At 52.2% G+C, this 11,683-nt stretch overlaps 3 protein-coding genes across 3 annotated transcripts; 1 reads left to right on the top strand and 2 right to left on the bottom strand.

Annotated features, from left to right (window-relative positions):
- Positions 1 to 2,179: 2,179 nt before the first annotated feature.
- Positions 2,180 to 2,530, bottom strand: CABS01_16285 (uncharacterized protein; the record flags this gene model as incomplete). The annotated part of the gene is made up of 3 exons (XM_060549616.1): positions 2,180 to 2,323; positions 2,384 to 2,443; positions 2,504 to 2,530. The coding sequence occupies 3 exons, from the start codon at positions 2,528 to 2,530 to the stop codon at positions 2,180 to 2,182; spliced, it is 231 nt and encodes a 76-aa protein (XP_060390019.1).
- Positions 2,531 to 4,718: 2,188 nt separating this feature from the next.
- Positions 4,719 to 5,144, top strand: CABS01_16286 (cytochrome c oxidase assembly protein cox-16; the record flags this gene model as incomplete). Its single annotated transcript, XM_060549617.1, has 2 exons — positions 4,719 to 4,985; positions 5,058 to 5,144. The coding sequence occupies 2 exons, from the start codon at positions 4,719 to 4,721 to the stop codon at positions 5,142 to 5,144; spliced, it is 354 nt and encodes a 117-aa protein (XP_060390020.1).
- Positions 5,145 to 7,245: 2,101 nt separating this feature from the next.
- Positions 7,246 to 8,421, bottom strand: CABS01_16287 (uncharacterized protein; the record flags this gene model as incomplete). Its single annotated transcript, XM_060549618.1, has 2 exons — positions 7,246 to 7,508; positions 8,256 to 8,421. The coding sequence occupies 2 exons, from the start codon at positions 8,419 to 8,421 to the stop codon at positions 7,246 to 7,248; spliced, it is 429 nt and encodes a 142-aa protein (XP_060390021.1).
- Between the last annotated feature and the right edge of the window lie 3,262 nt (positions 8,422 to 11,683).

The following is an 11,683-nucleotide window of genomic DNA, read 5'->3' on the forward strand; positions in this document are numbered from 1 at the left end:
AGTAATCATATTTGAAGACCATACCGCGGGTTCACGTCAACTCTGCCCGAAAATCGGGACTGGTGGTTTCGAAAGGGAAACGAGGAGGCCTTGGTATGGCCGCCTCCTTATCTTTCCAAAGCTGATAGCAGAGGAGTCTACAGTTGAAGGTCACGGCAGATGCCCATTCATCTGTTTTCTGTTGCCAAATTTGACCGGTCGTTGATGGGGCTGTTTCGTCGGCGGAGCTGCTGTCCACATCTGGTCCACATCTGGCGTCCCTTGTAATTTTTGACTGTCAGAGGTCTTGAACATCTTGTTCCCGGACCTTTTGCGTACGCAGTCTTTGATGGCCTTCTTCAATGCCGTCTGAGACTCTTTACACGCCAGCCAAATATTAGCATCAACTACCTTGCTTCCGGTATATCAATTCTTGATAAACATAAGGTGTGCACAAAACAGTCTAACGATTATAGAGGTTGAAAGATTATCAGGCTTATCGATGCTGCTGGGGAACAACATGTTATTGAATCATGATATGTGACAGTGAAAACTTCGATTTTGTTAGGGGTCTGCTCCACCACGTGCCATTACAGGCGTTCGATTGACATCGGACGGTGGGCAGATAATGCAGGTTCACATGTAAAGCACCCGACCGACAAGTCGGTCAGGCCGTAGGTATTTGCTGTCGCGAATCCGAGCAGCCATGAGAGCGGCTTCCCGTAGCGTTGAATCAACTTCCTGTCAATCTGACAGCAACTTCAATCAAGTATAGATTAGAGTGTTTTGATGCCACTTATAGCCCCCTTCGCGCTTAGATGTGAGCCGAGATCAAAGACCTCCTGTCCGACATCAGTATCCATGATTTGTTTCCAGTACATGATCTTGCCCAGGTGGCAGAAGCCAGCAGATGAGATCTGTCCAAAGACGCGTCGGATTCGCAAGAAAGAAAAGCACCATCCGAAGTTTCTAGTCGAGGGCGACAAAAGATCCATGGTCTTGGACGGTCCGGGCTCAGTCTGGCCATGGCGTGATCGTCTCAACTCGTCCCGGCGGCAATCTCTGATCCTCCCCTCGGAAAGCAATGACTGATAGCTGTTCGGGCCGTCTACGCAAATCTTCTGACAGTTGTATGTTCGAGAATCACGTGCAATGTTTGAGAGGAGTGCTGCATAGTAGCGCGTTGTCCGTGGATCTGCCGCAGATTCTGAAACAAAACCTTTTCAAAGGTCCACCTGTCATGGTTTGAACCTTTTCCATTCCAGCCCTTTGATCAGACAAGTTGAGATTTCCATGACACAGGATTGCTCCTCTGTGAACTTTCAACTTTGACTCGAGTTCTCTCAGAAAGTTTGCTTTCCGTCGGCAGAGGGGAGGCATTTACTGCCCACCCCGTAAAGTTGGCTGGTAGACGTGTCTAAGCCGAACTGTTGGGGCGGTGTTTCTGAGTTCAACTGAGCTGGTTTTGTTTGATGTGATGGGGTTTCGGGACACGGCACACCCCTGCCATGGTTACGGGTCCCTAGATTTGGAAGTACGGGCATTGTAGCCTTGCAGCGCACACACACGGACTCGGATTCACCCTGCTTACGTTGCCTTATTGAGTCTGGATTGAAGGTTGATCTGTCTAAAGTTCGAGCATCGGCTTCCCAAAGTTGTCGATACCGCCCCCTCACGATATCAGTCCAGTCGTCTAGTGACGTGAAAACCTTAAATAGGCTCAAGAGGTCATGGCCATCGCAGCAGCGCGTCAGTTTAAAGTTAGCAGAGTACTCTGACTCGGCATTGGCAGGACCGTGAAGTTATGACTTGTCCAACGAGCAGGTACCGCGTCAAGGCCTCATGAGAGTCCTCATGGCCGAATCCGTATTCTGATTGCACATTTTGGTCAAATGTGTTCGATGATGGCAAATCAATTATATTGGTATGTCGAGATCTAACAGTTTGAATGAGGGGCTCATGGGTTGATAGGCCTCACTCCATAATTGTATCCCAAGTGAAAGAACAATGCTTGGACCGTCTCGCATCGCGGGGTTCCGTTTTAGTTTTTTGAACGCCTGTGTATCACACCCGTTCCTGACCGTTGGATATGCTCCCTCCTCCTGGACTGCGCTGATTGCTCGCTTCTTGCTCACTTCTTTCTAACTCCTCTCATCTTTGGTCGTTAATATGTTATGCGTTAATCATTCATGTAGTTGCCTCAGTTTTTCACTCTCGAGTCCCGGGCCGGCCGGCTGGCCCGCTCGACTCGGCGATCGCCGTGGGTGGGCCGGGGGGTGGATGAACCCCATCGCTCGGCCTCGGAAAGTAGACCATCTTTGATGGAAGCGCCTCTTTTTGATGCCTGTGACGGTAAAATGTGAGATCTTGGGAAGCTGATTGTAGTCGAAGGGCTTTCACATACTGCGCAGAGATGACATCTATCGCCAAAGCGGGAGACTGTATTGTGGCAGTGGATGGAGCCCTGCAGAGTGTCACGTGAGTCAATTGAGCGCACCATATCACGACCTTTGAGAAGACATACGTAGTAGTTGGAGCAGTAGTAACCCATTGTGAAGACTGTGTTGACGTATGGAGACCGGAAAAGGGAAGATGCTCAGAAGACGTTGAAGTGGTTGATATGGGCGAATAGTAGAGTGGATCGCGAAACGTCGAAGGGATGGACCAGCCTGGGTACGATGGGAGATATGAGCAGATCTTTCTGATGTTCGTGGGACGTCAAAGAATGCCAAGTCGTTTGAGCACTTGAATTGAAATGGAGGAGAAGGACTTGGGAGAAACTTATACATGCTCCAAACGCCACCAACGCCCAGACGCCGGCAATGGAGAAGGTCCATTAATAACACACGCTCTTGGCTAGTCCGGCAAGTTCCTTTGCGGCAGCAGAGTAGCAGACCACTGCCACTTGCCTTGCTTTGCGTAGTCCGCCTCAACGAAACGAAACAAGCCTCGAAGACCGTGACACCTATCCAGGGCTGCCCCCTTCAGGAGCTCCTAGTCGGCTTGTGGCCCGACAGGCAAGCAGAACTAAGCCTAAAAATCATCCGACGAAATAGCTTTCAGTGTGTCATACAGGGGGGATGGAGGGGATGGCCGGGCCAACTTTCGTGAAAGAGCTATAAGCACTGCCTTGGACACCATGTGTAGTGTAGCAAAAGGGCGAAAAGAGGGTACAGTGTTGAAGGCCTGCGGGCCAAGTGCTACGCTGTGTTGGGCATTGGGCCAAAGTTTCCGCTTGGTCAGTGCTCCTCCGGCACGGTTCCCAGCTTTCCGGGAACCCAGAGTGCCCCTTGGTCCCCTTGGCCTCTTTGTCAGTTGTTGCTGCGTGTTCCTACTTGCCAGTTCTTAGCTGGTGCTGCTGGGGCCCATCCAGTCTGAGGGAGATAGCGCTTGTTTGTGTTTGTGGCAGACCGTGGGGCTTGTCTCTGGACAACGGGTGACGACCCGACTCACGACGTCTAGCGTTGGCGGCTCAAAATGACGAGAAACAAGTAGGCAGGACAGTACCAAGACATAAGACGTGCCACCGCTAGGGAAGTTTGCGGGGAACATCGCTGGGCATGGCTGGTGGTAGTTGGGGGCGAAGGGCGTTCGCTAGGCGTGCTTAGTTTCAGATGAGACCGAAGTGCAGAGTATGGTACACAAAGTAAGGACGGAGTGGCTCAGAAGGGTACGTGTACGGTCTCTTGGAGAGCGGGTCCGCTCGCATGTGCGGCATGGCACCAAGATCAAGCGTATGTACGGATATGCTATTTGTGGTGATGACAGTTGGTGTTCCGGGGGAAACAACGGTAGGTTGAGCCTTGCTTGAGGTTGATGGAGAACAGGGGACCCTCTCCCCGGCGACGAGTTATGCGGATGGAGCTGGTCGAGACCGTTCGGAAGGGTTCCACGTCAGCAATTCAATGATGTTGAGTCGAGATAGGGCTATAAGCTCCATGAAGGATTGTCAAAACTGTGGTTTGATGATCTCATTCATAATACGGGTCATGTCATGGAGGCATAGGTACATGGAACTCAAGAGACTTTGGGGGCCCCAGGAGACTAGATCGGGACCAGATACCATGCGGCGGGTACCTTACTTCACCCTTCCTAGGAAGCCGATAGACCGATGCGGGCCGCTACGGCGCCTCGAGGCGCCGGCTAATGTCTTGGAGTTCAGGTGAGGCAGGGTTGATCAATGTACAATGAGTTTGGGTGTCTTTGATGACAACGAGGGTCTCTGACTATGCTTATAAAGTTGACGAGAGAGATGTGAAAGTGTATTGAACTTGATTGTTCAGTGTGATGAGTGAGTGGGTGAACGAGAGATCCATATCCGTGAGTGGAGGAAAGATGAGTAAGCGGACCGACGATGAGATGGGCTACGAAAGGTTACGTAATAACTCCGGTCCGACCAGATGACATAACGCGACGCGGCACGTGCGGACAGGCCAAGGCAGGTGGGGCCTCTGGATCCGAGCTCAAACTCTCTTGGGAGCTCCTGGAAACTTTCAGCGCAAAGCTCAAGTTCCCTCTCCTGGTGATTTTCGCATCATCTTAATCCAGAGTCAGACCACTCCATGCTGCACATTCGCAACGAACAATTGAAGCAACTGTCGAGAGCCCACGATACCTCCATCGGCCGAGTGAACAGCTTCATCGGAAGTCAATCAGTCCGAGTCCCATAAACCAAAATACTCCGATTGGGCGTCTAATTACATCGCATCGTCATCTCTTCTTGTTAGACGTCACTCAACATGGCCGTATTCGACAGCAAAAAGTTCCAATCCTCGGCGGCGACTAACACCTTCGCCGCCAAGTACCGAGCGCAAATGGCTAAGAGGCCATTCCTCCTATTCGGTCTGCCTTTCGTGGCCGTTATGGTTGCCGGTTCATTCGTCTTGACGCCAGCTACAGCGATCCGCTACGAAAAGTACGATAGAAGGGTGCGACAGGTTACCAGGGATGAGGAGCTGAACATGCGTCGGTCAGCACGCAAGGTGGACATGAAGGAGGAATACTACGTAAGTCATAGTGTTGAAGCAGCTTGGCGAGAAGTTGGACATGTATGGAGCAGGACTAACTGAGGACAATAGCGACTTGCGGCCAAGGACATCGACAACTGGGAGCAGAAGCGTGTCAAGCGATTCGCCGGCGAACATGATGGCATCATTGGCGAGTAGAGAAGCCATCACGATACGCCTTGCATCTCGATCGACTTGAAGGCTACGATGCGTTGGCACAACTTCGAAATGCCAGGCTTGTCAACATGCGTGCATCGAGATGGGATGAATAAACGCGTCGATGAAAAAAAATCCCTTTAAGCAAGGAACATTGTTTATCAATCACGGCCACGATCGTTGCGGTCAACTCCCTCGCTCAGAGTCTCGGCCCAAGCAAGAACGCGACCGCGGCAAGGCGCTTGTTGTGGCAGAATTGTTGACGAAAGAATGTGCACATCTTCATCTCGGCAGCGTCTGACCTTGATCAATGCGCACAAAAACAATCAGCCACTTCGTGCCCAATCCCCCAAGCCACCAAGGGTTCAAGGCCAGCTAAGCGTTGCCTTCAACGTCACTTCCGAACCCCGTTGTCAATCATTATCTGGCAGGTCTCATGCGGCCGCCGTGGCTGCCGTGGAACGGGACGGGAGGCATGCATAAGAAGATCCCTATTAGGGGGAGGCGTCGGACCGTCGTTATTGGGACAACCAAGATGCACAACATTAGGGCGGCTCCCTTGGGCGCTTGCACGCGGGATGACGCACCCACGGGTCGATCTGGGGTGGCCGCAGTGAGCGCGGCCACTCCCTGTTGAATGTACGAACATGAAACAACTGTCTTGATCCATCAGAGACACGATTGAGAAGCTGGGAGCTTGGAAAAAGTTGGTGTTATTGTTAAGCTTGGTGCTGGTGAAGCAAGCCCCTATGCACCGGGAAGAGTGATGGAGCGCATGCTGTCTCCCTTGGTCGCCTCACAACGCGCTACACGCGAAGGCGCATTCCAGGTACAGGCTGACGCTCAAGTTCAACATCATGCATGTAAAGCAAGTCTCAATCGATATCGACTAGTAGCGTGGGAATACCAAAATTTGGGTCATAAAACGTTCTTCGGCATATAAGCTGAGTGCTCACATATTCAATGCGCAAGACAGCGGTGCCTGCCCTGCATCCTCTGGCCATCGGAAGCCACTGCTTGGATCTGACGACGTCAATAGATAGATGAGGTCCCATCACGATCGAGGTGCTGTCGTTCTGAACGAACTACTGGTGAAATGCAACGGTTTCCTTGTCGCACGCATCAACTTCAGCCTCTGCTGAACGAAGCTGTCAAGCAAGCCACCGGCCCTAGTACGGGAAGGGGTGGCTGTTCCGTTTCAAAACGTCTTCGTGTTCTCATCGGGCGATCAAGTCGCACCATGAATCCAAGAGCGAGATGAGGAAGGAAAAAAAAAAATGCCCGGATAGAAACATTCGCATAGGTCACTCAAGGGCCAGTGGCGGAGATGTCACAGAAAGATTCAGGAGGCCCAGCGTCTCAAGACGGGAGTTGGTACCGCGGTCGAGGAAAACCAAAAAGAAGAAGCCTTGTCGATCGGGATCGACGGGGCATTGCCATGCCGTCACTTCGTTCCCACCACGCCCCCATAGTATGAGCCCGGCAGGATGGTCCTGATGGGGGTCCGCGGGCCACTTTGTCGACTTTTCTGATGGGAACGTGAGCACGACATTTTGGACTCGATGAATTCCAAAGGGCTGAACGACTGCGCGAGGTGTGCAGGGGCGGCGGGTGCGCGGAGAGCGTTTGTGGGAACGAGCTAGTTTTCGGCCTGGCAGCTTCTCGTACGGGCGCCCGCGGAACGAATATCTGTGTTTTTTTGGTAATAATAGTAAAAAAGTAACCCTGTCTGTCATCATGTAGCTTCTGATAGAGTCATCAGTTAGTCTGGTCGAGTCACCGAATAGCCTGACTGTATTCCTGGGATCGAAAGCCCCCCGTTGATACGGGATGCCGTTGGCTGAAGCGAATGGAAGTTCTTTGTGGCGCAGAAACGCCTTTCGGGGAGACCAACACGCCGATAACGCTTACGATTCGTTTGCGTGGATTGCTGACGCAAGGCTGTACTCTGGACCGTATCATGGTAGCGTGGTGTGTGCCGCGCAGCCTTGGGAGAGAAAGCCGAACTATCTCCTATTCCTGGGCATCATCACGAGACGATGCGTGGAGGGAGTGAACCGTGGGCAGGTGAGTCGGTCTCCGCTGGAGAAGTCTCAACTCGAAACTACGGATAGAGTACGTCAAAGACTTTTTCGGTCCGGCGCTTTTTTAGAGATGATTTCGCGTCTTGTTCTTCCCTTGCAACGCCCTTCCGATTCACCGGGAATATACACAATCCGAGTCTGAGCATCACCAAGTGGAACTTCTTGGCAAAGGCCATCAGAAAGTCTCCCAACAGCCGGAGCGGCGGGGGGGAGGAGGAAATGGCGAGATATGGAAAGGGAGGTTGAAAGATAATCTCATGATTGGGGGAGGAAGAATGCTGAGCTGAAGAAAGAGGGTGTGCGCGATGAGACGGTCTGGTGGACTTGGCTCAGGCGGTAAACCTCCAATAGATGATTGCGAATTGCTTCTTGGGCTTTCTTGGAGACTTGGACACCACCACCACCACCATTAGACCGGTTCTTTCAGAGGACAGCAAAATTACGAGATCGTGATGTGAATGAAGGGCGAGGCCGCTCCCTGAATCTCTCGAGGGGGAGCTGTTCTCGCTCTCACCGACGCGACTGTGAGATCGAGATGGAAGTTGGTGCTGTGACCTCCTCGGGATGCCTCCGGACCTAGTAGTCCCCCCAACCTATCGAAATCTATTGAACAGGTTCTTGGGAGGTTCATCACGATGGGAGGATGAGGGGAAAGACATCAGCTGAGCAAGCTGCGAACTTGCTAGGATGATGGATCCCCCCCCCCGTTGGTGGGTTGTGGACTTTGCGGTTCGGAGCTAACCAAGATTCTTGCCAGGGATGGTAATGAGGAAGTGCACCCTTTTTTCCTGGGGGAAGAAGCTGCTTGATCAGCTGGAAGTGAGGGGTCAAGACCGGATGGCGTCGGATGCTGTAGGTAGTGTAGCCCGGTGGGCGTGGGGGAAACCCTACCGAAGGCCGAACGGTGTTTGGAAACAAGAGAGTCCCGACGGGACCGGATTGCCAACAATAGCAGGTCGGGATGAAGGAGCAGGGCAGGTGAAACTGGTGAGCTGTCAGTCGGCATGTGAGACTCATTGCGGGTGAAGACCATTGCATGCGGGATACGCGATGACAGTTGGCAGCGACGGTTGCAAGAAACGCAAAGAAATAGAGTGCTTGATGAACCTATCCTGCTGGCCATCTCGGTTCACCCACAACATGCGAACGGCGGCTGCTACCGATTCGTCGTCTTGGAAAAAGACCGCATTTCGCATTTCTGATATCTGACCGCTTCTTTCATCACGCAAAAGAGAAGGAGGGGAAATCTCGTCTGTTCCAATGCTAGTGTGACAAGTTTATCAACGGATCTCTGCACCGTTTGCCTTTAGCTGCAGGAACACGATGAAGATGGCCGACCGTTCGCGGCTTAGTCTCCCAAGCTCCATCTCAGGTACCATCACATCAGACCAGAAGACTTGCATTCGCTTCCGCAGTACAGCGGATGTACTACCAAGAGGAGTGTGTGTGGTGTATGTGTGTGTGTCCATTTTGCCATCCGCCGCGCGCCAATCCTAAAGAGGCTCAGACGGATGCCCATCGCACTTAGAAAAACATCTCGAGGTTCGTCAGCCACTCAGCAGCTGCGGCAGTGGCTTGTCGTTCTTTCCCCTCCTCTCCTCAAGTTCCCAGTGCCTCCCTCCCTTTTCCCACTTCCGTTCACGCTAGGCGGCAGCGTTTTGCAGCGTTTTGCACTCTTTGGGCATGGCTTAGGTGGGATCGTCGACGTTTGGGGGGGGGGTTTGGTCAGGATCAGATCAGGCGTGTCCTGCTGAACGGTCACGGTATCGGGTTCGTCAGCAGCGTCTATCTTTCCGAGGCAAGGGAGAAAGATGTGGAAGGTGGGTTAAATGGGTGTTGAAAGGACGGATGACGGTGGTGCCCCTGTCTCGGTCCGACATCGCGTTTCTCTGAATCTCTTCTGAAGGGGGAAGGAAGATCACGGCCGTTGTTGAGCATCCGTAACCGCATGGCATAGCATTGGCGATGGGGTAAAGATAGGCAAAAAGGGTCCCCCGATGCACGATGCGGGATGGAAGCGAGGGCATCACGCAGAAAAGACTCCGCAGAACAAGTTGCAAAAAAAACATTCCAGGATCAAGCAACTCAAGCACAAATGCGTAACTGGGATTCGAAGCGGTGGGCAAAAAATCAAGGAGTGTTCCAAGGCGATCAGTGGTCATCGCAGGAGCGCCTGCGCTGCTGATCAGCCACACCAGCAACGACCAGGAACCACTTGATCGGTGATCTTCACCGGCCGATTGGCTGTCAATTCGTCTTTTTCGGAATCAGCTTCTCGTTGGCTGACGGGCCCTCTTTCAGGCTTCATCCCACGTCCTTGTCGTGCTTGTATGACTGTTTGAGAATGGGGTTATATTTGCAGAGGAGCTGGGGAAGCAACGCCACACATGCACATACACACCCCCACCTCCTCCCCTCCCGTCGGTGTACAAGTAGGTGTGCGTCCAGGGCCGCCTCCGAGATATCAGAGTTGGATGGCGACGTGTCATTGGCTACGTGGCTGCGTGCCTCGCCGGCAGGGACGGGTCCCAAAATCGGGTGTTCACGACATTGCTGTTGTGGTCGTACGTGTAAAGCGCAAGACATCACCATCCGGGGGGGACCGGCTCAGCGAAACGAGAAGAAAGCAGTTGCTGTGCATCCATCCGGAGAATATACTTGCAAAGTACGTACGCAAGCGGGATCACGAAAAAAAAAAAAAAAAGAAAAAGAAGTGCCCCAGCTCTTTACCTTACCGTCAGACGGGTGCCCCTTGGCCCCGTTCAAAGTTTACAGGTTCACTGGGAGAGACATTATCGCGATCAGCATCGAAGATTGCAATTGCAAGAGACATGAAACACACGGCCTCGCGCCTGTGGAACGTATCTGAAGCCGTAGCGTATCCTTTGGGATCACCTTCTGGCTTCCATTCGATTAGAAAGCCCTGACAAGCCATAGAAGACACGCAAGAGGCAGATCAAGCGGTAGAAGGAGCGTGGAAAAAGATCAGACGGCGTTGACATTGATGAAATTCGTCATGCTTCCCTTACTACGTAGGTAGCGTTCAGACGGAAGAGATGAACGGATGACGTATCGTAACGTCGCCGTCAGCGCCCGTTTGGGAGCGTGCCCTCCGCTGATCTGCCTGAGATCCACGGCCACCTGCTGTAAAAGGTGCCCTTTCGTTGAGTTAGTAATGCTCATCAGAGCGTGGGACGTGCCCGCCCTTCCGGATACTTTGGTACGTGTCTTCATTCATCGTGGCGTCGAGACTGAACTTGGGGAGCTAGAAAGAAGCGAGCAGTTATACCTATCTACGTACTTTCCGGGTTCCTTTCAGGCTTCCAGGGCCGAGAGAAGTCAAGAACAGAGTTTCTTGACCGGGTGAACCTGGAAAAGCAGCTAGGTACCCAAGGGCTCACAGGAGTCACAGGCTGACCAACACCGCCTTGCTGGCCCCCCCTGTCCCCTGTTCATCTTCCTCAACCAGCTGTCAGCCTGGTTAATTCTCTTCTTCCTTCTCTTTTGTTTCCGTCCCCGTCCCCGGAACTCTCTTTTTGGCCGTGCCCTAAATTTGGTGATTTGCTCCATCGTGTGCTTCGTTTTTCGAGGTGGGCATTCCCAGTGTCTTCCAAATCCACGAAGAAACCACCAAACAACCACAAAAACATTCACCCCGTTTTAGGAACGCTAGTGTCGCCTCGTCTCTCGTCCAGCACAATTCGGACCTAAGATACACACATTCGGCATTCTTTCCTTCGTTGCTGTTCCTCCCGGAGACGAAGAAGGGCCACGCACGACCATCCGCAGCATGACTTCAGACGGCACATCTGACCGCCGACGAGTTGGAATTGGAATGACGACTTCCTTTCTTGTTCTGTCCACTTTCGCTTTGTCTTGGGTGTAGCTAATGTACTGCCTTTTGCGATACGACAATTCGGTAAAGGTCTGAGCAACAAACTAGGGAAGGGAACAGGTAGCGCCGCGCAAGCGCAGCCTTGTCCTTGGGATTCGACTCGCGTCCACGGCGGTGAGCAATAGACATTCACGCCGGCCGGGACGGGCGGCGTCCATTCTCGCGAGATCTCTCGATCTCTTTCTCCCTCTCTCTGGGTAGCATCTCTCTCTCTCTCTCAAACTCTCTCCGTTGTTTCCGTCTCTGCAGCTGGAGTTACCATGTATCCGGTCTCTCTGGGCAGCATCAACAATCTTCACACACGCACCTCGGATACGTATACCACCCTCCATTACCCATCGGCGTGGCATGCGCCTGATCCTCTTAGCCTCTTCCTCTCAAGTTGAACCCCTCCCACTCACTGAATGCTCCCGTCATCCATCCATCCCAAAATTCTGTACTTAAATTAAAATACTTTTTTAAGCTTATTATAAAAAAAAAATAATTATATTATTAACTACTTATTATCGAGGTCTATAAGTAGTATTATAACTTTAACCGTAATAGTTTTATTTATAATAAAT

This window comes from Colletotrichum abscissum (genome assembly GCF_030869225.1).
Source record: "Colletotrichum abscissum strain IMI 504890 chromosome Unknown Scaffold_89.1, whole genome shotgun sequence".
NCBI lineage: Eukaryota > Fungi > Ascomycota > Sordariomycetes > Glomerellales > Glomerellaceae > Colletotrichum > Colletotrichum abscissum.